General features: G+C 40.8%; 1 protein-coding gene across 3 annotated transcripts in view; it reads left to right on the top strand.

Moving 5' to 3' along the window:
• Positions 1–25104, top strand: part of thsd7ba (thrombospondin, type I, domain containing 7Ba) — a 138391-nt gene that overhangs the window by 110831 nt on the left and 2456 nt on the right. For 2 of the 3 annotated variants that reach the window (XM_031858665.1, XM_031858666.1), the window contains exons 17-29: positions 5803–5808; positions 7770–7903; positions 9155–9311; positions 13649–13793; positions 14128–14243; positions 15026–15143; positions 16803–16948; positions 17587–17755; positions 20819–20992; positions 22086–22181; positions 23385–23467; positions 24194–24389; positions 24716–24803. In XM_031858665.1, coding sequence (XP_031714525.1) covers positions 5803–5808; positions 7770–7903; positions 9155–9311; positions 13649–13793; positions 14128–14243; positions 15026–15143; positions 16803–16948; positions 17587–17755; positions 20819–20992; positions 22086–22181; positions 23385–23467; positions 24194–24389; positions 24716–24803 — 1628 coding nt within the window. The remainder of the gene's footprint in view (positions 1–5802; positions 5809–7769; positions 7904–9154; positions 9312–13648; positions 13794–14127; positions 14244–15025; positions 15144–16802; positions 16949–17586; positions 17756–20818; positions 20993–22085; positions 22182–23384; positions 23468–24193; positions 24390–24715; positions 24804–25104) is intronic. The other variant, XM_031858667.1, reaches the window with a different exon arrangement.

Below are 25104 nucleotides of genomic sequence, written 5' to 3'. Positions count from 1 at the left end.
GGCAAATGTCAATACAAGCTATGTATAAGACTGCTGATGCTGCTGGCTGTTTATCTCAGAACACTTTGAGTTTTGCTGAGGTGCCTGTCAAGGTGAAAAGGCTAGAAAACCAATACAGTTCATTATAGGCATTCATTTGTTATGGGGTTTTTTATTGCTTACCCACAGATCTGCTTGTGTGCGATGTCATGGTGCCTGTATGGCTGTCTAGCCAAGCTGTTATAGTGCTGCTATTTACCAATGCCTGTTCTTTTTAGTTATTTCGTCTTAGGAAATATTTTGAGATGATTCATGCTAATGGTCAAACAGCATTATCTTGGTCTGGCTTGGTAAACTGAGGTTTTCATACCAGCCATGTATCGTTCTGTCTCCTTTCCACATCTGGAAGGTTACACATGCAAAAGCATTCAAACAACTCAGTCATAGCTGTGTCTACTGTATCCGGGATGCACGAGAATAGAGGGAGACTAATTTAGGATTTTGTGAACCATAACCCTTAGGTGGACCTGCCTCCAACTCAATGTTAAAACCGAGGAGCCGTTGCTGGACTTTGGGAGGGTGACATTCTGCCTGCACTGGCCTAACCGTTGGAAAAATTAGGATTCTGTGTCTTGCTCAAGTACATTTTGTCATGAGGACTAGACTGGTCTAGTCTCGTGAGACTAACTAATGAGTGAGTTCGGCTCTGTCCTGCAGTGCTCTTTGGTTCCCCTAAAGTATGTGGATTTGAATGAGCCAGTGATGAGCCAACTAGCTATGCGCAGAACCATAAGAGCTGTTGGCAGCTCCTTCGGTGCCGGGATGCTCCACATACAGTATGAGACACCTCCTCCCTGCTGTTCTGAGGCTCTGCAAACACTGCTTCCCTCAGTGGACCACAATAACACCTGCATTATCAGACAACCATAACATCCAGGTGCTTTTAGCTGTATTTAACTTCTTGCTCTGTCGAGACATCTGAAATTGGTCTCTGCCTCACCACCATCATCATTATCTTAGTGCACAGCTGCTATTCAACAATAAGCTGCTTTGCTAATTGACTTATTCAAGTGCAATTTTGTCCCTTTCATTTTTAACAAAAAATGATGTTCTTGGGTTTTACTTGACCTGCTCATCTGTTCTCTTCACCACTGTAGACGATTCATTAAAGTTTTGCAGTTAATTCACAAAGAATGAATTACTTGTATCAACTGGTTTGGTAAATAAAATATGAATCACAGGAGCGTGGGTGAAATTGAAGTGAAGCGGCAACATCAGATATGAGCGTTATTCAAGGACTATAGCGTGTAACAAAATTTACTTTTGTTTTATTTTCATGATTTTTTTTTTACTGCAAGACAGAAGTCGGCTTTTTTCTCACTGAAGATAAGTGGGTTCCCAAAGAGACATTTGGTGTCATCATCTGGGAACCATTACCATCTATCGCAGATTTCACAACAATCAAATCTTCCATCCATCTGCATGCTGTCCATCTGTCAGTAGCCAACAACAGCCAATAGAAAGTCTAAAGAATGGATAAATCCCAAATATCAGAACAAGAAATAAACAGAACACATGTTCTTGTTTTTACCCGAGAGCACACAGTCGCCGAACTCATCTCTCTCCTTCATTAGGACAAAAGGCTTTTGGAGCCAACTGCTGATGGAGCTACCTAAGGCCAATGAGGTGTAATTAACGTAGAGCAGTGCTTGGGCATGTGTTGTTCTCCCCCTGTAGGCCCAGGGCAAAAAGTGAGGTGTCTCCTTGCATTACAAACCATGCATATTGTTCAGGCAGCCTGAAGCGCTGCCACCCAGAAAGGTTACATTTTGAAGCCTCTCTATCTTCTTTAAAAGCCTCCAGCTACCCACATGGTGCACAGCATTTAATTCAGATACAAAGGTTAATCACAGCTTCTATCTGCTAATAAAGTTGTAGTTAGTGGCTGGGCGAATATTAAATACATGTTCATCATTTCATACCTGGGAATGATTTTTTTTATAGACACAATTACAGTGAACTTTGTAATCTAAAAGCTCTAGTTTTTACTCAAGTTACATTAATCAATCAATGAAATATACTTTTATCTGTATTTATTAAGATTTGACTGTATAGTATTTGTGGTTAACACTAAAACATCCAGAGATGCATTTCTCTGTACATTTCATTTTGGTATTAAATGATTTTTTAAGAACATGTTTCTTGTGCCAAACACACTAAAATACAAATACAATCCTAATAAAACAAGATTCCGACAGTAGAATTAACAGTTATCAGGAAGAAACGTAGGAAAAAAGGGCCCGGATGGGGCTGTAGGTGTGACTGTGAACTGTGTTGTGACTTTCCCAGTGTTTTCAGTGCTTTTTTATTGAAGTACACATTGCTCATATTCGAACTGAGAGGAGAAGGGTTAGGGGAGCTCATTCCCAAATGTTTGTCTAAGTATGTGACAAAGATCTTTGACCACAGCTATTATGAAAGGTGGACGCAGGGTTAAGTGCTTCCAAAATGTCTTCGCTAATGCACTACTGTCTTACTGAGCTGTGTCCTGGTAATGGATAACAAAGTAAATGACTAATGGAAATTTTTTTAGAGCTAGAATTTGAATTCGAATTTGCGTAATTATGGAAAGTCACGGCACTGCCCTGCGTTGTGCCAGGAACGATGTCAGACATACATCTTGTAAAGCCTTGTAAGGTTTATTGACGTCCTCTGTGCTAAGAGACCTAATTGGTAGACAGTAGGAGACAGAGAGAGTGTGATATACAAACCAACTCAGTGGTCAAAGATCCAAATTAATTTTAGAGCAGTTAAGGTCGTGTATCTGGAGTCAATGGGTGTTAGGTTATAGGCTACTCATAACATGGAAAAACTAGAAAGCTGCACTTAGTAGAGTGCAGATCTCTGCCAGGTGTGTCTACAACGACCACTGCTATCATGTTTGATGGAATACAAACCATAATTGCCCCCCGTCTAGACTACAAGCGTTGCAGATAAACTTTTCACTCAAACGTCTCACGCAACAGATACACTCTCATTTTAATCTACAGTATGCAGCTGCCCGCACCAGCTCAGTGAAGCCAAAGTGCAGTCCACTGTACCACACTTCATGTTGAATATCTAACGCTTGCTCTGAACAGAAAATGTCAGTCCAGCTCTGTGTTTAGTCTCCTAACCTGTTATTTCTGTTAGCTGTATTAGCCCTCTTAGCTGTTAGGTGTGCTAGCCAAACACACTGCAGGGACAGCTAACTATATCTCTCCTCCTACTGAGATGACACGATTTGTGATTTGCTAAGCGATGGTTAAAGTTATACATACATGCATATACACACACACACACACACACACACACACAGTTAGACAGACAGACAAACTGTCATCATTAAGCACAAAAACAATGAGGCTGATGAGTCCAGCGGTACAAATACATAACCTGGCAGAGATCATTACAGCTGATCTAACATTGCAGGTTCACTGTGTCTGTTATACAATTGAGACACAGTGCTAAAACACATTTTAATACATTCCTACTGTGACATTGTTATGGCTTCCTTCTTAAAGCTCATTAAACCATATTTCTATCGCCAATAAATACAAGAACAACGTTTATGCTAAAGTTACATTCAGCAGGCTACTCATGGTTTGTTGCCCAGGGGTAGTCTAAAAGATGAAGCGGATAAATTGAATGGAAGTGCAACGTGTGTGTGTGTGTGTGTGTGTGTGTGTGTGTGTGTGTGTGTGTGTGTGTTAAACTACTCTTCAATGTATTTCGGCTTTTGGTGTCTTTATTGGTGTACCAACATACTGTGATGCCATCAAAGGGTCCAATTGAATGCCACGGTATGTACAGTATGTTGGTTATTTGAAAGGCCAACACACATTTTTCTGCAAAATGTTGTCGTCCTTGTGGTTGTATTTAATCTTTTCTCATCTTGATTATTTACAGAGGCTTAGATTAATTTTCAGCATCAACAAGTAGGTGTCTAACTCAAAGGCGTTCACCCAAATGGCTACATTATACGTTGGCACATTTTCAACTTTTCGTACATGAGGTTATTGGAGAGGTCATCATCACATGTGAATAGATTCCACTGGTGTTTTTTTTTTTAGAGGAGCCATTGTTTTCTAACTCATCCATGGGCCTGCTGACACTAATAGTGCAGTCTCTTTGAAGCTGTGATGACTCTATGACAATCAGAGACATTTAGTGGTGCTGCTGCAGTGGCAAATCGTAGTGACTTAGTGTCTGCGAACACTGTTAACTGGAGACTTTCAGCCAGATGCTGGAATGGTTTGTATTTACTTATGGTTGGTAATGGTTGGTAAATAATCGACACAGATGGCTATGCATATAACATTTCTCGAAAGTCAATTTGAGGGCTTTTACAAGGAGACCTACATGTTCTGTTCTTGTTCTCAACAGCTGCTGTCACTAGAAGCAACCACGACACATTCGACTGAGACTCACCTGTTTAAACACCATTGTAGGCTACGTGTTCTGTTTGGGAAACCGACCGAATGCTAATTACTTTGTGGTCGCAGGTTGCCCTATTTGGAGCAACTAATGTTGTATGTATTTCACAATTACCACAGTTGGTTGATTGAGTTAATTTATTCTGTGAGCCCCTTGACAGTGCCTTAGCCCACTTACGATAGCTAAGCTGGCAAGTTGAAGTTTGCCACTACTGTTAGAGCAGCTGAGATTCTTCCCTAACTCCTGAATATCGTCAAAAGTAACATTAGAGAGTAAGTAATGGTAAAAGTAGAAAATTGCACACATTTGTATACAATCTCAGCTTGTTTATTTCTTCCATTTCCTCAGATTTTTGTATGGAAGAAAGTGCTCCTCTTTAAGGCTTTCTGTCCAATTTTCTTTGTGTTAGTAATAGCAATGTGCCATTCCTGCAGGACGGCTTGTTGGCGCTTTGCGTGTCCTGTTGTATATGGGGACGTATGCATCATCGTGTCGGCACTTACAGTGTGTATGTGTGTGTCTGTGTGCATGTGGCGTTCATCACGTTTTTGCAGGTGTGCGTGTCTTTTGTTTTTTTGGATGCAAGGCATAGCCATTATCTCATACAACAATTGAGAGAGGTTGACAATAATACGATTCCAGCTTTACATTCCACTTGGTAAAGAGAAGTATGTGCAGTCCTGGAGGAGTGTATGAATGGATAAAGTGACTTTTGGCATCCAGAGGGCTGGGTGCATGCTCTTGCTATGACCGTTTGTCACTGCATGAAGCACACGGTATTTGGCTGAAACGTTACTCTTACGCAAATGTTAGTACTGTCTTGGTTCTGGGGATTTTATTTGAATGTCCTTTCAACTATGAGAAAAGTGAATCAGGACAGGCTGAACAGTTTCTTGTCAGCAACATAACAGTTACTTTTAGGAAACCTTGTTTGGATACAGAGCACACAGTTTCTTTGAGCATATGCTCATTCGCGCCGACTACCCTCTCCCCATCTCCAGACAAATTACTTCATCAGAGTTGCCTTCAGCTGGAGAACTGGCCATTGCACAGCTGTTGCAACCAACTGCAGCACTTTAAAACTCTCAACACTATGAATCATACATTTTGGCAAAATATCCAGGGCCACTAGATTCACTGCAGATGATGGAGTATTTAATCATCCTTTCCCCTTATTAATGAAACACAGAGCAGAATGAAGTATTTCAAAAAAAAAATCTAATTTAAGCAAAACTATACATTTCTGTCACTGCAGGCAAAATCTAAACTAATGATCATATCATTGTTCTTCTCTCCTCTGCCCAACTTCTGGCTTGTCATGCACTGCTAATATGGACATCCACGCAGGCTCAGGTCAGTGCCGTTCATTCTGTACACATACTCTGCTATAGCTAATGAAGACGAAATGCATGCCAGATCTGTCCAAGTCGCATATACTCCTGTGACCCTTTTGGTCGTTTGGTTGAGAGAAAGAACAGTAGTCTGATTGGAGAGAGTTTTACATGGATGGAAATCAGTTATGTAAAGTGCATTTGGATAATATTCCATCTGCTTTTTAACTGTGGGGACATTTTTCTAAAGAAGAACTTCATTAAATTATATCACATTGTTTGAATAGTCGATAAGGCTTTTGAGAGAATGCTTGTCCAAAAAAATGTATTTCATTTCAGAAGTGTTTCAGAAAAGAATACAAAACATAAACATATGTTTATAAAATACAGAAAACAGAGATTGATTGAGATTGCCCATATATCGTTAAACCAATGAGGGAATCCGGTCTGAACCAGCTGATTCTAACTGATTGTCTATTCTGCCTTCCTCTGCAATGAGAGCTCTTCGTCAATGTGTGTGCAGATGTACTTGGGATCAAATCTTCTACTCCGTCTGTTTATTCTGGTGCACCAGCTTTAACCTGCCAACACATGATTAAATATCTATCTGACATCGTATGTGTTGTGGCAACATAACCCATTTGGTTTGTGTTCAAGTCAAATGATTTATCACTGAATAAATATCTTCAGTGCACAATGAATAGTGTATATATTGTGGAAAATGACTGGAAAGTCTTTTTTTCTGCCGATGAAAATTAGCGGCGAAGCTGAAATTGTGTTTCTACAGTGGTAATGGAGAAAGTGGGAGCAGAGCAATTGCCAGTTTACCCAACAGGGGCATCTGCAGGGACAGATGGGAGATGATGAGGGTGTGTAATAGGCATCTGTGTGGCCCGTAGGGGAGGGAATACTCAACGCCCACTACCTTTCTATAGTCTGAACACACACACATACACACACACACACACACACATCTACACACACATACACTTACAGACACCTATTATAGCTTGTCATAGCTTTTTCTACAAATTGTCCTCCAGAGGACACCTTTTACTGTGGCAGACTCTTACATAGATTGAGAGTAAACATGTGTTTACAGCAACATTGCGCTCACTGTTCCCTTGGTTTTACAGACATGCCAGAGTCACTCAAATGCTCAACATCCAACCAATCTCATCCTCAGCTGAAGGGCCTATTGCCATGATCATTGTCGTTCACCACATGCTGTCCTCTCCATATCATGCATAGAGTTTATAAGAGTATGAATAATAATAATACTATGTCATTCTTGTCCTTTTCTGCAGTGGTAAGATGCCATCAGTTAGTTCAGATCCCCGCTGTTTAGTTGAGGTTTCCTTTTCATTTCTGATACTCACAGTCTATTCCTATGCTCATACTCTGAATGTGGAAAATATAAGCGACACCATCCTGATATCAAACTCCAGCATCATTGGCAACACCTAACGGATTTATGTCTTAATTGGGAGTAGTATGCACTTCACAATGTCCCAGGGAAGCAATATGCATATCCATAACTGCACAAGTGCTTGATGTTAAATATGAATGCAAAAAGAAGAGAATACTAGCATATATTGTATTCTTAAACTGCTTCTTTACATGTATAGGTCCTAGATTAAGACAAAAAATTATACCTTGTTAGGTATATTTTTTTTCTTGTTAGATTTACCAAATGAAATCCCATAAGGAATACTGCTTTTCACCTAGAGCTACCTCATTAGTGTACTATGACAAGTGAAAGTGACCCTGATATCTTCTACCTTCCCTACAAGTGTATGCACCAACTCTATACATGCATATGCTTGCTTGTGTGTGTGTGTGTGTGTGTGTGTTCAGTATGTGTGTGTGAGCTGATTTGTATGCATGTCCATGCTTTCTTTCTATAATCCCTTGCGTGTGTCCCTTTCCTTGTGTGTTTGTGTGTCTGTCTGTTCATGTGTGTGTTTGCACATGCACACACAGGTATATGAGGCTGCGCCATGCTACAGTGAATGCGGCCAATATGAGTGGAGGATCGAGCCCTGGTCCATTTGTACCATCAACACCGTGGACGACCTGCCAGCCTGCGGGGAGGGAGTCCAAAGCCGCAAGATCAGGTCAGTGAGCGGGTTAGGCTTGGCAGACGGCTGGCCTGGCACCGCAACACACGTTTACTGGCAACGTTCCTTAAGCTGGCACTCGCACTGGTCCTGACACTTGCAATGCCAGGGGAAAACAAACAGTCAAAACAAACTACTGCTTCCTGATGAGTTGTTAGTTGTTGTTTTTTTTTGCACTGCCTTTTTGTGCCACTTAAAATAGCAACAGAGGGGAGCAGTGAAGTGTTGACCTATTCTGCAGGCAGCATGTTCAGGTGTTGGTATTGGATTATGCACCATAGGAAATGAGAAATGACAAACTGGGCATCATGTTTTACCCTGTCAAAAGCAACTTAACTGGTCTCACACTTAAGCCTCTACGTGTGAGTCACAGCCACAGATCTAAAACTGGTAAAACTCAACCACCAAAAGAGCAGAAATCGAAATAATTATCAAATCAAAGTTGTTTTTTCTCTGTTTCCAGATATTTGCATTTTAACACTTTTAACAGTTCACTGTGAAAGTCTAATGAGAACATTTTTGAGAAGAACTATTCTAAAAATGTATTACGTAGATATGATTTGTGAAGATTTTACCACTCCTCACACATGTTCCCTCAGCCCTCAGACAATTTCTCACTCTTAAATCATGCTAATAATGTAGCAGTCACCCTTTAAACATCTATATTAGAACTTTGCATGAGAGTTGTCTAACATTCCATTCCTCTAGTTAAGTTATGGTTAACCAAAACTAAGGTTTTGAAGTGAAAGCGAGAGAAAGAGAGGTTTTGACTTCAAACAAAAACTTAGGTCTCCAGTGTCAAAGTCACAAGCTTGGTAAATCCAACCGTTCAGCCTGACATACTCCTGTACTGCTGCAAGATAATGACATGCTACTTCCACCATTGCCATTGAATGTAAACATAGTCATTCACATAAGTGCAATGTGATGCTCACCAAAAAACATAGGTCATTTGAAGTCATTAGAACAAGCAATCAATGCTGTAATGTATGTAGTTTAAGCAGAAAATAGACCTTTTGAACCGACCTTTCAGTTGTACACAGCTAAATGTTTGGAGAACCCAGACACATGGGGACACATTTTTAGTGACCCTGTTGAAATAAACGAGTAGCAAAATCTCACTTGAGAGCAAAAGGAGTGAAATCTATTTTAAATCAGAGATTTAGAAATGAGTTTTGAAACTCAAAAAAGACCCAGTTAGGAGTGCCCCAGAGACTAGTTATACAGCTGTATCTACTGCTTTGCTAGGTGTGTGAAGCAGGGAACGACGAGTGGGGAGAACAGCACGCTGGAAGACAGTCTGTGTGATGAGGAGGAAACGCCACCCAGAGCCCAAGTCTGCTTTCTGGCCTGCTCAGAGGACTGCGTCATGGCACCCTGGGGACCTTGGAGCAACTGCCCTCTGGTAAGTGACAATAATCTAGTGACTATTTTCTTGGTTGGTTGACAGGTTGTGTGCCAAGTCAGATCATTTATTGTCATTGAAAACATGTCCATAATGTCCATAATCATCAGCATACAAGCGAACTTTTGGGTAAAATGTCCAGATAATCCGTTAGCATTGAGCAGTATTGAATAGAAGCTGTTCAGTTTTTTTAATAACAAATTTGATTAACATTTTTGACATTTGTGTGTGTTTACAATACTGTTGTAACTACATACTATTAAATACACATGTGATACACATGTTCACATTGTATGTTAGTATTAGAGTTGATTAAAAACATTTTATCATGAAGTGACATATTAATGAATCAATTATTATCTCAGTTTATTGGCAGAAAATGTATTTGATTGTTTACTTAGACCCCACTTCCTAGACTCCATTATTTAGAAAATTGATAGCTCTGTGAATTAAAATGATCAACAGCAGCAGCACTATTAAAATACTATAAAATGTCAATAAATGCATGATGTTTCATTAGACTCCCTATAAATATAAAGTTTAAAAACGTCCCATTCTAATTACACATCAGGGAAGTGTTTGTAATTATCTTGGGTACATCCACCCCGCTGCTTTGTAACCTTGTGTGGTTTGAAATCACATTCTGCACTACAATGTTAGATACTGCAAATGTTAATACATCTACTAATGTTCCTCCATTTTCCTATGCCCTCAGTCCTAAACTACGTAACATAGGTTCCCCCGTGTTTCCAGCCACAGGCTGCTGGTCTTCTGGCCATGTAGCCGTGTTATGTGTTTCCTGTCAAACATAACAGTTCAGTGGGCTGGAACATTGGCGTCAGAGAAAGAACAGGTTGGGGAAAAAAGAGATGGAGAGATTACTTACTTAGACTGAGATTTCTCCACAGACATTTTGTCTCAATCAATCTTGTGACGATATCTTTGGATTCCTGGAAGCAGACAAACTTATGTCATAGAAAGATATGAAATATACACTTGAGATTATTTTACAATAAACAGCCTTTTATGTACCCAATAGAGCTCTAAACAATTACAAATGTCCCCCTGAAATTATTCTATGTGTTATGGCCTGCACAAGTACAGTGAACTGTCAATTGCAGGCATTCCCACAATAATAAAAGTCTCTGTACATTTATACATAAATGTTTTGCCCATACATTTAAACTGTCACTGCTAAAAGTAAATTTCAATCACCACTGTAATTAAGAAAGTGAAACAGTTCTCGTATTATTCAACTTTTTTTTTAAACCTTACATTTGCAAAACTCCACAACCAAATCTTTTAATAAAGTACAGTATGAATCCACCATGTTTTCATACAAAAAGCCCTGTCACGGAGTCATTCTTGATACTGATCTATCTCCATTGTCCTCCCAAACAACCATGTCTCACTCCCACCTGTTTGGACGTCTGGGACATTCTGAGACACTAATGAGAGATGGAGATCCTGAATATACAAATCTTAATTCCTGATGTCCTGGAAGGAAAATCTTTCTTTGCAAATAGTGTTAGTGAAAACAGGGGTGCTTTGCGTAAAATATACTAGTCCGCCGTAATTGAAGATAGTTGTATCGCCCTGGGCCATTCCTGTACTCAGCTGGAATGAGGGTGTAGTGTAGTGTAGTGTAGTGTAGTGTGTGCAGGATTGTGATGAGATCAGCGGTGTTGTGGGGTGCAGAGGTGGTACCGTGATGAAGGAAAGCGTCTTGGTTAATAACACTGTGATAGTCCCCTACATTGTCTACATACATTCACAGGGGCATGATGGCCAATGATGTTCCTTCCCCATAGCCTCGTTTGAGTTAGGGTTAAAGCCAACTGTGTCAATAAAAATACAATTAAGGAGAATTGCCTTTAGCTCCAAGACCCTCTGAAACGGTAACAAGTCACATAGTATCAAGAATAAACCCAGAGTAGTCTTTATAGTGAAGCACAAACAGTTTTGTGTTTACATCACTTTGCACTTCAACGCCTCTCCAAGGTTCATTGAAATTCGGCTTTTGTAACATTATTCCCCGACCTGGCCTCCAAGAGTGAATGATTGTGTTTTGTCACCGTGTGTTTCATGGAGATGACTTTAGAAAACCAGCCATCCTATTTGTGAACATGCATTTCAGTGGCTACAGGATTGCATCATGTATTTCCAACTGAAATGAAATAAACAGAAAACAAATGGCCTACTCTGACCTGTAATGCAGGAAAACATATTCAGCTATTATCAACACCACTACGTGTTTTGGAAAATATTTGGCAATGTTAGAAACTATTCTTAAATTAGAGGGCTAGATAATGCTAAAACACTGGTTTGTAAACAACAGTGAGCACAAGTTAGGGACAATTTCAGCTGCAGTGTGAAATGGTCAAGACCAGTATCAACACATTTTCAACACAGTTGCCATACTGTAGCTCCCTGCAGGGAAAAACAACGGAACTTTCCCCTCCAGGTTTGGTTTAGTTGTTCCAAGTGAAGGAGATTAGTTTTTAAGTTTTGTTCAGAACCTGGTCCTAATCCGTCATTGACCAAAGGCAAAATTGAGCATGCAGATTGCAGGACTTTATGTATGTAGCACACAAATGCATGAGCATGGGTGTGACAGTCGGTGTGAACAACATTAGAGGCACATGACTGTGGCTGATTCATGAGCCTGACACAGAGGTCTCTCATTAGGAGGTGACAGTGATTGAGGTGCATGTTGTGATGCATCAGGAGCAGAGGGACAAATGCTGCTCGGCGCAAAGACGTTCATCAGTAGAATCTGTCTTTTCCCCTCGGAGCTGACATGTCCTCTATAGCCTATATACCAAATTTCCACACATACTTCGCTTCTCTGTTCACAGATTTACATTCCCATGTAGTGACTCGAGTGACTTGCATCCTACTAGAGTCACTTGGTAAATGTGGCACTCTTACAGTTCTCATGATTGATCTCTCAATTATTGTCACGCTCGTCTTCATCTGCCTTCAACTGCCCTGTGTAAAATATTATATGATGGTAACTTCAGGTTTCTGCCGGTTTACCTACTTTGCAGGATTATTTAGACTTTCAGCTTGAAAATACATCATTTATAGCACACTGAAGGCAGCAGTTACAGTGTATTTGTCATATGATGTTGAAATCCGATCAAAAACGTGTCCTAGTTCCTTCCAAGTTCCCAGTTGCAGGGTATAAGAGGATCTTCATACAGATTTGTGTCATTGAATTTGCATAAACTTTAATGTAAAAACTAAGTATTGACATTTTGTTCAAGAAAAAAATAGAGAGAGAGTCAAACAGGAACCGCTGTACTGTGGCATTAGAAATGGTGAACTGCAACTTCAGTACAAAATGTTAGGATACTTAGTAATTATTTTATGTCTTGCTGTTTGGATTTTGGGTGGCTTGAAAAGAAAAGAACATTTTTTTTTTACAATCACACATTGGAAATTAAATAATGTTCAAAAGGGCCATGCCAAGCATATAGGCTACAATCATACTACTTTTATATCATCGACATATCATTTCAAAAACAAGAAAAGGATTGTGGATGAGCAACAACAGCAGGTCATATTTTAATTACATCTTCAAAAAAAACTATATTAGGTAGATTTTTCTCAAAGAAGACACAATGTGTAAGAAGCCAGGTTGTTTTGATAGCACCAAAGTAAAGAGAACGGTCTCACCTTCAATAGTTTTTTTTCTGTCTTTCATTAAATGTGTTTGTCAGGGATGAAAAAATAGTAATCTCAAAGAAAGAGTTGATGCTTTGTACCAGATTTAGCTACTATGTCAACTGCCATCCCCAATACTTCATGAGTACAAAATGATTTCCTTTGCTGATTTTCTTTCACACTAATAATGACTAATGGTGACATCACCAGATCCATTCCTTACTTCCTCCCACATTCCAAAACACAAGTTCCCTGCTCAAAAAGCATGTTGTGCCACGAGGTTATTGCTTAGATATGGATTTAATCTAACACAGGGTATTGCTCTAAAGAATAACTTGATTTACCTGTAAAATATGAAATGTATTTACCTATAACTGTAAAACTAAAATTGATGTTCCACAAAGTTACAATATTTTTACCCAAATTAGCACACTAATTCCCAACTCTTACTTTAGGTTGCCTGTATGATGACTCAAAGCATGATTACAATGTGATCATAATGTGTTAGTCAATAAATATAAATGCAGGAGACAGCTTTCAGTTTCTCTTGCCTACCGAAGGACCACTTAATTCCAACCAGCTTCATCCCGTCTCCCTCATCTCTGCAAATAAACCTGCTCTGCTCTTGACAAGTTCGTGTTTGTGGTGATGCTGTCATTGTTGTGCAGCAATGTCACAAAGGAACAGCACGTAACAGGAGCAGACACATCCTCCGCCTCGCAGCCTCGGAAAGCTCAGCCTGTCCAGAGCTGGTCCAGTCAGAGCCCTGTATCCTCAACAGCACCTGCTTCTCCTACCAGTACAGAGTCTCAGGTAGGACGATCTGGACACCAGGCCGGAGCTACAAGTGGATGACTTGCGATAGGGCAGCTCCCAGTAACTGGCAGTAGACTTTTTAATCCCAATGCAAATGTATTGAACCGAATGAATGTAAAGCAAGGCATGTGTGCTTGTCCAGGTTTGCTTGTGCAAGACGTGGTTCAGAAAAAGTTAAAATTCCCAAAATAACGGATTATTAGTTTAGCACACTGTTGCTGGTTAGAACTGACAGTGCTCCTGCTGGATGGGCATACAAGCTGTTCTGGCAGTGAGACTAATGTCCAGATATGTTGCTGTGTGTGTGTGTGTGCTTGCGTGTGTGTTGCAGACTGGAGTACATGCCAGCTGAGCGAAAATGCCATCTGTGGTCAGGGTTCATGTTTTCGTCTCGTGGACTGTATTCGCAGCGACGGCAAGATAGTGGAGTTGCAGAAGTGCAAGCAGGTAATCACTGTGTAGTCCGGCCTTAAGTTCATCATGGCATCCCACAGTTAGAAAAATCATGATTTGGGAGTCATACAGATGAAATTAAAATGTTTTTCACTATGGACAGCCAGATAGAAGTCTAATGTTTATTTTTGTTTCTGATGCCATATATTTGGAAATCTTAAGCAATGTAGATAGAGCCAAATGACATAGAGGGACAATTGGAATATTGTAGGCCTACTTCAAAATAGTTTTGGGTGTTTTTTTAGGTGTTAATTATTGGTTAATGGTGCAACACTCCCCTTTTTCCTGTTTCCACTGGCTTATACATTATTGAAAGACCAGTTGCCCAATTTGTTCAAGTGAAAAAGGTTGTAACACCTTTATCTTTCACGAAGCAGTTTGCCACCAAGCCAAAACGCAACTTAATTCAATTGCCTTGACTTAATTGTGCAAAGATAGATGGTGACCTTGAAAAAGCAGCAAGTTACTGTAAATTAAAATACTGCTACTTCAATTGCTGTAACATTTCTCACTGGTGGGTTGCAAAATGGTTTCAAGAATGTGTTAAGACACATCAACATTAACAATGTGATTCCCTCTCAAAATAAGTCAAAGAATGTAGCTCAATAACATTTGGAAGCAAGGTTAATGGTAAAATTGTTTAATTGCTACATCTCCACTGTCCTAAAATGAACTACAGCACATTTACAATATGGAAATATGGCGCGCTCCTTCTTTCTTCTTAGTGGAAATAATTAGCTATCCCCTCTCACAGCTCCTCTCTTGTTTTTCTACAGTTTGGTCTGATCAACAAGTGGAGGCTGTCAGAGAGCTGCGTGGTTAACTGTCCTGTCAACTGCATTCTCTCTGAATGGTCGCCGTGGAAGGAATGTTCGCACAGCTGTGGTAACCAAGGTAAACAAACTTTAGTCAAAACCAACGGGAGCACCGACATGATACACAGACACAGAGTCGACTACATGTGCAGCGCCTCATTATTCCTTCTACTTAGGCATTCACCAAGACTTTAAATTGTGCATGAATACATTTAAATGCATTCAAATATTTAAGAGTGTGTCATCCAAACCCTTATTATATAGGGAAACAGTGTGCTGCTGAGGTTTGTTTCCTATATACTATATATAGGTATATATATATATCTATTAGTCTATATAAATATATATATATCTATATATATATATATATATATATATTATATGCTGTATGAAGCCCAGTTTTGTTAATTAACATGAGGTTCGATTTTAAGAACAGCAGGTTGACATTAAACTAATTTTATACAGCTCACCTTTATGGATGTCATAAATGATTCAGTGTTCCTAAATAAAATATATACCCTTTCTCTGTATGATTTCAAAAATGCACTTAGTCATCACAAACCTGTGGCATGCTCGTCATCACTTTGAGAAACCCATGTTATAACCTCATGCGCTGTACAGAGGTTAATGATATAACCTTGATGCATGCATTGTTTCTCAGGGCTCCCAAAGCCAATCGTGTGTTATTATCTCAGTTAGAGAGACTCAAAAACAGCATCTTCTTAGGTTCATTAATTTTAATGTGTCGTCGACTGTCTCTCACGATCCACCCCTCATTCCAGTAAGCGTACACTTACACAGGCTTTCAGCTGGGGATTTAAACTCAAGACTCTCTATCTGTCTCTCTCTGCTCTGTCACTGTTGCTGTGACTCTGTTTCTGCCTCTCTCTCTCTCTCTGTTCATTCTCACACAATGTGAAACACATCTGTCAGCCTTGATGAGGGATTTGCGTCATATTTGTGTCAGACGACGCGAGGATCTTGTTCTGTCAGGATCTCGTGGGAGCGCTAATGTTTTGGTTTGATTTTTGAGATGGCAGAGCTGAATGTCCTTTTTGCTGTGTCTGCCCGGGGCCCACGGAGCTCAGCATCTCCCCTGGCATAACACAAACACACACAGCTTCTGTCTTAACTGGATGGCTGATGGAGGCCATGCCTTTGCTGAGCCTCAGAGGACCCAGACACTGAGCTGTTACAGCATAACAAACCCACTCTGTGGCCGGCCCTTTTAAGTGTTGCCATTTACCAAACTTTCCCTTCCACCTATTATGAATGGCTCTCTTGAGCAAAACACTTGTGTAGGAAAGTATTTGATCTGAGCATAAAGTCACATTGGTGAAGCAGATTTATGGCACCTATTCCAGTTTGTCATGAGGAAAATATTTCATGGGCTAAAGAGAAGGCGCAGCCTCTTTTCACTCCTAAATAAATAGACCTCATTCATTTCTGCCACTCATTATTTTATGGGTCCTTATGTTTGCGTCATGATGTAATTAGTTTTCTAGACTGACTCACATGTAGTATAGTCCTATGACTCCCACAGTGTTTTTGTTCTGTATTCTCACAGTGTGTCATGTTAAAAGTGGCCCTGAATGTCATCATGTTTTTGGATTCATACATACAAAGGCAAAAAGAGTATTCGGTTTGAACATCGGTGCTCTGTACACACAGTTTGCAGACGCACTTGGGCCTCCTCTGATCTATCGTTCCTAACAGTGTCTGCCTTGATGTTCTGCAGGTCAGTCTGTGCACAGCCGGAGAATCCTGCAGGAGGCTCATGAGGAGGGTCGGCCCTGTCCCAACCAGCTCACCCAGACCAAGCCGTGTCCCATAAGGCCTTGCTATACATGGCTGCTTAGTGACTGGTCCCCATGCACTGTGGAGGTATGAACTGCACTGTGAATGCTCGAGGGGTGTTGAAATATTCCGCTATAAACGCTGCGGGAAAAAAGAAGAATGCTAGCAAGTAAACATGGATGTAAACAATGCAAGTTTCAAAATTGTCAAAAAATTGGCTTTGTAAATGTTTTAAGGAGAAGGAAATGGATTCAACATGTTTGTTAGACTTCAAAAATACACACGCGTCTTGGTGATTAATATTGAACAATGAAGAAACTTTTTTTCTTTGCAAGAAAATTCCACAGGGCAGCTTAAACCTCTTAAAGTTTATAAATGATATAATGATTTAGAAATGCAGACAAGCATTAATACCCAGAGAAATCTATGTCCCTAAAGTGTGATATTTTTACACAAATTGAAAAAAATAGCTCTATTAAGTTAAATCGTAGATATTCAATGTATTCCAATGTGAACCAGTTATTAGTAATTCTAAACTTACAGAGGTGCAACATCCAACTAGTTTAGCTACTAGTTTAGAAGCGTTCTTTCACAAACAGTTCATAATATCCGGCCAAGTCAAATAGACGGCCAGTGACGACTTTCCTCTTACCCAAGTTATGTTGAGGAAACATCTTTTGGTTACCTTACAAAAAGATCATATTTGTCTGTGTCCGTTCATGCAGGGTGCAGAGTGTGGTGAGGGGCTTCGAAGGAGGAGCCTGGCATGTGTCGTCCACAAGGGCAACTGGCCCGATTCTCCTTCTCAGCCAGTGGACGAGGAGCTCTGTGGAGACAAACTGCGGCAGCAGATCCAACAAGAGATGGAGCAGCCCTGCTTCGTTCCCTGTCCAGGTAAAGCTGCACTCAAATATACTGGATTAACATTTTTTGCTTTTCAAATGTATTGATGTTCAGTATATGAAGTGTTAGTGCATGGGATATTTATTACTTATGTAATTTTGGATTCATAATGCCAAAGATTATTTGGCCTGGGTCACCTGTTCCATAATTTATCATCTTGTTTTTGAACGCGAACTCTCTTCCTGGAATCTGCCAATGCACTGTCCTCTCTGCAAAGGGGCTGACATTTCCAGCTGCTAAATAATTATTGCAAAATCAATAAAACTCATAGATTAACTAATGACCCTTGTACCTCTGCATTATCTGGTCGAACACGTCCAATAACAAATTAGAAATGAAGCCCGCAACGTTCACTTCGGTAGAAGAAAGTTCACATTTATAGTTAATAGAATACCGAAGAGCATCAAAGCTGCAAAAATCAATACTGAGCAACTAAACGAGGGACAGATTTTACGCTACAGTATGTAACAACCTAGAAATACATAGAGTGGAAAATCATCCTGTGCTAACTAAAGCAATCAACAGCTACAGAATTCTGCATGCAGAGAGCTTGTGTTCCAATTTCCGATTTTCCACAGAATTAAACTAGTTTTAAATCTGAATATCCTCGATAACATTCATCGTTTTTTATTGCTATTGCAAAAGCAGTAGATGAAAAAATTGTAAGATGAAAAAAATTTGGTTTATTCTAGTTTATCCTCATTCCTCATTTTGCATCACAATGATGAATACATTTAGAAGGACGATCTTACAAGGTGATGGCAGAGCATCATTATGCAGCTACAAATGTTGCAGCCCGCTGTGGGCTGGCAGTAAAAGCAGCGTTGGCGCCCAGAGATAGCGAAGGTGGAGCTACAGGAAAATGATGATCTGTATGTGTCTGCTACTGAAGTCGCAATTTAACCCAACTTTATTTGAGACCTGTAAAATGAAAGTCCACCACTAGGATCCACCAGCCTCCAGAAAAGTATGTTTAACTTGAGTTCCTGGATAGAAATCTAAAGGGAAGCAATTGGCCCATCATCTTCCAAATTAAAAATGTTCCCTTTTGCTACTAAATGGGAAATGCATCACAGCATTTCGATCTTCGACAAATTGCACAACTAAACTGCATCATTTAAGCTCCACTGTCCTGGTCAATAATACGAAGAAAATCAGGGGCCGATTACACGGAAATTACACATGAAACTGGAATGAATGGCCCTTCAAATATATTTGTACAGCGTTGTGCAGCTGCAGTCACTGCTGGAGATATGTGTCAGGAGACGATTTGGATCAACTTGTTTCCCTTTCAATTTTAACAGTGCTGCCACGTTCACTGTTGGCAGTCTGCGGTACATATCAAACCACACGCACGCTGTTCTCGGTGATAGATAATGATAAAAATGCACCAGTGCTGGCAATGGACTGCTGGCACTTTTCCTGTGTGCCGTAGATTAACAGTGGACTAGATAGTGAGTAAAAAGTTGATTTACTGTAACTATGTTCCTGTTGGTTTTGTCTCCTCCATTGTTCAAGTAAATGAGGAACGTAATGCCAAATTCCGGCTCGATATTACTGGCTCCAGTATATTGAAATTGAGACAAAAAGAGAACGTAGACATTTTGAAATGTAGTGAAACAACTGTCACACAGTGCTTTTAATTGATCATTTTGACAAGAAGATTAGAGACCTATGGCATGAAACGTTGACATGGTTTTTAATTGTGTCTGGTCAATCTTATCATTGTAAAAATCACCACAGCAATGAGAAGCCAGGAGATCATAGTCGACTTGAATAACATGACAAGATTCCGGCTGATGTTTTTTTTTTTCTTTTATCCATATTTGGGCCACAGTGTGGATGTAGCTTTTTCCGTTAGCAAGGGTGCCGCTGGTCAGACAGCAATGACCTGCTTCACTTGTCACCGTCTGGCTTCTGTAATCTGTAATGAAGCTTTATTGTCCTTAGGCACAATTAGTTGGCGGGAAAGCCAGCTACAATTACTGGAATATATCTTTTTTTTTTTAAAGAGAAGCAATCATTATCATCTGATAAAAAGACAAGTCTGGTCTCCTTTGTCATCGCTCCTGCCACGCGAGGCTCTTGTTAGCTTTTGCTACGACGAGACCATCTTGTAGTTCTTGCTTCTGCTCATCTGTCTCTCACTGTCCTCTGATCCTCGCCTTGATTCATCGCTCGACTCGCCCTTGCTGTGAGCCTTGGCTCAGGATCAGAAGTGTTTGATGGCCGGAGCAGATGTGTGTGTATTTGTGTCCATTTGTCTGTTCGTGGTAAGGTGGCAGGCGCAGTGCGGGGGGCCAGGGGAGGGGTTTTAAGCATGTATGTGATCTACAGCGTGTGTGGGTATATGTGTTGCTGTTTGCTGTGTTCTGCTGCTTTAGACACAGCATGTTTCCACAGGCGTAGCAGCATGACTGATGGAGTCGATCCACGTAAAGATGAAAGATAATGATATGCGTCCATCCACAGACAGTCACTAATGGGCATTCGGGGCAGAGCATCAGAGGGTTCTTCTGACTGAGAGGCTGTAACAGCGGGTGATATTATCACTACAAGCTGACCCTATCACGGATATGCATGGGATATTAATGCTTGACCTTCAAGGAAACAAGTGTTGTCATGTTATTTGTAGACTTAATGCATCAACCAGCGTTTATCCACTGAAAACATTTCCCAAATCAAATGTGCTTTGCTTCTCCTAAGAGACACGTCTCAGTATTGGGAGTTGTCTTTACAGTGGGGCTCAGAGTTATAGCTTGTATTGTATAATTTATAACTCTGGTGTGTCTATTACTTCTGAATACCCACTGGGCTGTCTGAGTAATTTGTTTTTGCACATTTGGTACATTATCTGCTGCTGCTGTGTGCTGAAGTTGTTTCCGATCTTTTTTAAATGTTCCTGGAGCTAGCAGGGGAGCCATAATATGTTCCCGGAAATAGCGTTGGCAAGCTGAATACAGACCACCCTCAAGTATCAGAAAACAGTCCGACAGTGTTATTGATTAAGTTGTGCCTATCAGTGATGCTTTTCTGTCTCTTTTCTGCGCTCAGGAGACTGCCATTTGACTGTGTGGTCGTCTTGGAGCTCCTGCCAGCTGACCTGCGTGGAGGGGCGGAGTTTTGAGACCACTGGTCGCCAAGCTCGCTCTAGAGCTGTGATCATTCAGGTCATGGAGAACCAGGGCAGCTGCCCACATCAAGTGTTTGAGACCCAGCCTTGCAAAGGTACTGAGGAACTATGTAGAAATGTCGGAAAACCTTGCTATATTGATGTGAGTTGTCTTTACATAACCTGATTTAAAAGCCTTACTGAAAAGCAAATAAAATCAATATTGTTATAAAGGATCACACGACTACTCGATGTGAAAGTAGTTGATCACGATGGACCTGCGCTGAATTATCCTCCTACCGCTGCTTTCCTCCTCAGCTCTACGGAGCTTTATAGCATCTTTTAACTGTTTTCAGTAAATAAGCTCTGATAAACCCACCATGTGCTACCTGCTCAGCAACAAACAGCAGACATACAAAGCTAATGACTAGCTGCTGAACGTAGTGGAGCATTGATCAGCTGAAGTGCCAAAGATTTCCCTCAGGAGCTGGTGGAGTCCAAAAACAGCTCAAGGAGAGTGAATTTTGGTCAGAAACGTCGAATGACTGCTAATGCTGCTTTATGTGTGCTTGAAGTGTAAACAGGAAATTGTTTGCGAACACGTTTGTTTGCTGACCCTAAGTATAACTACAAATCTGCTAATGAGGTTTATAAACACTTTAAGATGAACAGTATTTTTTTTACTTCTGGTTGAATGCTTCAAGGCTTTTACACCTGTTACCACACCCAGCTGTGATGTCAGGGTGTACTTGACACATGAGTACACTTCTACATCACTGCAGCCATGGGGTAAAACTAGGTTTTAATTGGTGTTAAGTTGAGCTTTATTCTCTCTATAAATAGACAGCCAATTAGTGGACAAACCTTGACCTGTGATCCTCAAGATGGATCAATGAAGTGGGAATCGTCTATTAATACCCGTTCAATTCACTGCAGGACTACTCTTGAGGGCATCAGAAAGATGCATTTCATTCCGTTGACCCTGTAACCACACTCCAATGTTAACCAGTGTGTATGGGTGCACTATTACCTTGGAAATGCATGGGAGTAGTACTTGCACTGTGAGACAGCCCACACAGCTCATAACAGATATTATGGATCGGAGGCTCCTTTTGGGTTTCACTAACTATAAGCCTGTCTGTATGCAGGTAAACGGCCCAACACAAACTGCTACTGAGCATTATCTGTGCCTCTCTGCCATTGCTACAGGGGGGAAATGCCACAGTTACCAGTGGAGGACGGGGGGATGGAGCAACAATGAGAGAGCGGTGTGGTGTCAGCGCTCAGATGGTGTCAACGTCACAGGTGAGTAGTTGCCGTGTCTTCTGGCCACCACCCCAGAGGCGTCGTGCAGCAGCAGCACTCGTAGGAACTTACGCAGACATTCTTGTAGAAATATGAGTATCTATGTATATCTGGCCTAATGCACACTGCAGCTGAAAGCGCCCCAGTTCTTTATTTGTTCCCCTGCACTGAACTGAGTCGGTGTGAACAGCAAAAAGCAGCACAGGGTCTCATATTTCTATGCAGCCTGGATCACATGGATATGCGCTGTAATATCAGATCGATTTATCACTCAAAAAGGCTCTTGTACGCGTTGCCATGACTGTCTGTGAATATTTTTTCATTCATCTCAGCTCTCAATTCGGTAATTTTGGCCGAGGTGCAGCTGGTTTAGAAATACATTTAGAGTGGATTTCCTTGTTCAGGTGTTAACTGAAACATTTGGAAACAAGTGAGAAGGGTTTATATAAAAAAATGGATGTTATCTCTTTCGCAATTGTTAATCTCAGTTTATAGCATTGTACTTTATTTGGGTTACACCCTTCAATATCATCAGTAACTTCACCCCCTGCATGAGAATCTCATGGCATCATTTTAAAATTGTGCACGGCAGCCTGCAGAGGGATGATCTTGTACTTTCTGTCTTTTGCACTCTCAGAAACACACACTAACGCACACACACACACACACACACATAAAGGAATACTTTTAGTATAGTGTTCTTGTTGAATTTAACACCTTATTTGATCTGCCCATACTCGGTGCATCCTCCATTGATTCCTCCTCTCCCTCTTAACTTATGTAATCAATAAGCCAGACTCTTAGCTGGGAGGCTTTCAATCCATATAAAAATAATCATGCATTTGTATTTGTGGGAAGAAGAAGCAGGCATAGAGAAACAGAACAAAGGTAATAGCGCTGTGGGAACGAAAGCTTTAGGCGAGCTTGATGTGCTGTAAATAGTTGGTGAATGTGATCCTATCGCTGTAAGGAAGTGTTTCTGGCAAATATGAGCCCAGAAGGAATAACCTTCCTCTGCAGAGAAGGCAAGATCCCAAGGCATTACTCTTTGATATTTTTGACATGCAATTTTCCATGTTGGAATTAAAATGTTCACAAATTGATCACAGGCCCCGATAGGCAACTGAGCCCATTAATCAGGTGTGACAGTACATTAATTTAGTGATCAATGAACAGAAATAAGAACCTGTTGTCTTCCTTTAGGGGGGTGTTTCCCGCAGAAAAGGCCGACCACGGTCAGACACTGCCATCCTCCGTGCACGAAACCCTTCTCGCACTGCACACCGGTAAGATCATTTTTCTTTGATCGGGCAGCTGTGATCTGTGTAACTCACACTGTGTTTTTGCTTTTTCCTGCTGCTACCACATTCTAAATAGATTTTGACAAATGAGATTTCTAATTATAAAGAACAGGCATTTAAAGAATCCATTAATAGCGATGGATTCGTCAATTGTCCGTGTCAATTAGGGATCACACCTAGATGGGGGTGAAACTGCTCACAAGCAGCTATGAAGATGACAAAGAATAGCCTCAGCTTGAAGTTTTACTGCCCCTTAGAGTACCTCGCCGTAACTGCACTCCTAAACAGTGAAGCATTGAAGCATTTTATGTGTTTTTTATAAAAGCATTTAGATGCAAACCCGTAATGTGAATGCTGGGAGCTACTGTATTGCATTTGGTTCCTGTGTGTGTGTGTGTGTGTGTATGTGTGTGTGTGTGTGTGTGTGTGTGTGTGTGTGTGTGTGTGTGTGTGTGTGTGTGTTTGGCCTGGCTGGGACTCATTTGTATCTTGCATTATCTTCAAATGCTGTTGTAATCTACCCTCTCTGGAGGTTTGGTTAAATCAACCTGTGTAAAGGAGAAATTCTTTTAAAAGAGTAGAGTAAAACAGAGTAGTCCCTCTGCGCGGCAGACTGATTTGTAAGCAGTGTTTGCAGCAATGGGAAAGTAATGATCTCAATTGTCCTGTGTTGGCTTTAAATTATGTTCTCCCCCCCCTCCTCTAATGCAGAGCGGAGTGTGTGGGTGTGAGAAGGGTTACACTGAAGTAATGACCACGCACGGCTTCTTGGACTACTGCACCAGAACCCCGGGTGTGGACAGCAACAAGAAAGCTGATGTGAAAACCAACTCTGGAAGATTAAAACCTGGGCCGTCTCAGGCCCAGGACCTTTTCAGCGAGTGGACCTTAAGACCTGTTGGCCCAGGTACTGAAATTGAAATCATCCTTACAGCTAGACCAGTGTGCCAGAGATCATCCCTGCCTTTGAACCTGTCTTTGTAGCTCTAGGATCACTGGGCCGGGAGGTGGAATCCATTTTATGGCCAATGTCTTTACGTTGGCTCATCATTATATGCTGTAAAGAAAAAGAAGCTCAGTTGATCATAAAAATTAAATTGCTCCTCTGCAGTATGTTTTAAAACGAGAACTCCTTATTCTAAAATGTGAGGGGAAAAACAGATCTCCAGACGAAAGATGTAGACGTAAAATATATTGAAAACTTTGTAATAAAACTGCATTTTGCTTGCACAGATGGAAGAGTAAAGCTGTGGGTTTACGCCGTGACTGCCGTTGGATTCATCCTAATACTCTTCATTATTGCATTATCATTCCTGGTTTGGTATGTATACCATATTGACTTCTTAAGCACAATTCCAAGAACAAAAGCGCTATTGTAGGCCACACACATTGTAGGTGAAAGAGAGACCGAACACTGAGAGGCAAAAGCTAATTCCGAACCATCTGCTCTCCTCGAAAAGAACCCTGTCAAGTATGAGTTATATTCCTCACAGTATTTTGTCTGCTGTGTGCAGCTGCTACCAGATAATGGAATTCTTTGTAAAGACTGCAATCAGGTTGGGCTGCCCTGTGCTGCTAAGTCAGATACACTGTCATCTTTTTTTTTTTCTTGTCTATTTCTT

The sequence above is a fragment of the Anarrhichthys ocellatus genome, unplaced genomic scaffold, assembly GCF_004355925.1.
Source record: "Anarrhichthys ocellatus isolate YVR2014 unplaced genomic scaffold, GSC_Weel_1.0 scaffold20, whole genome shotgun sequence".
Lineage (NCBI taxonomy): Eukaryota > Metazoa > Chordata > Actinopteri > Perciformes > Anarhichadidae > Anarrhichthys > Anarrhichthys ocellatus.
The sequence above is the reverse complement of the archived record's forward strand: the minus strand, read 5'-3'. Positions and strand labels throughout refer to the sequence as shown.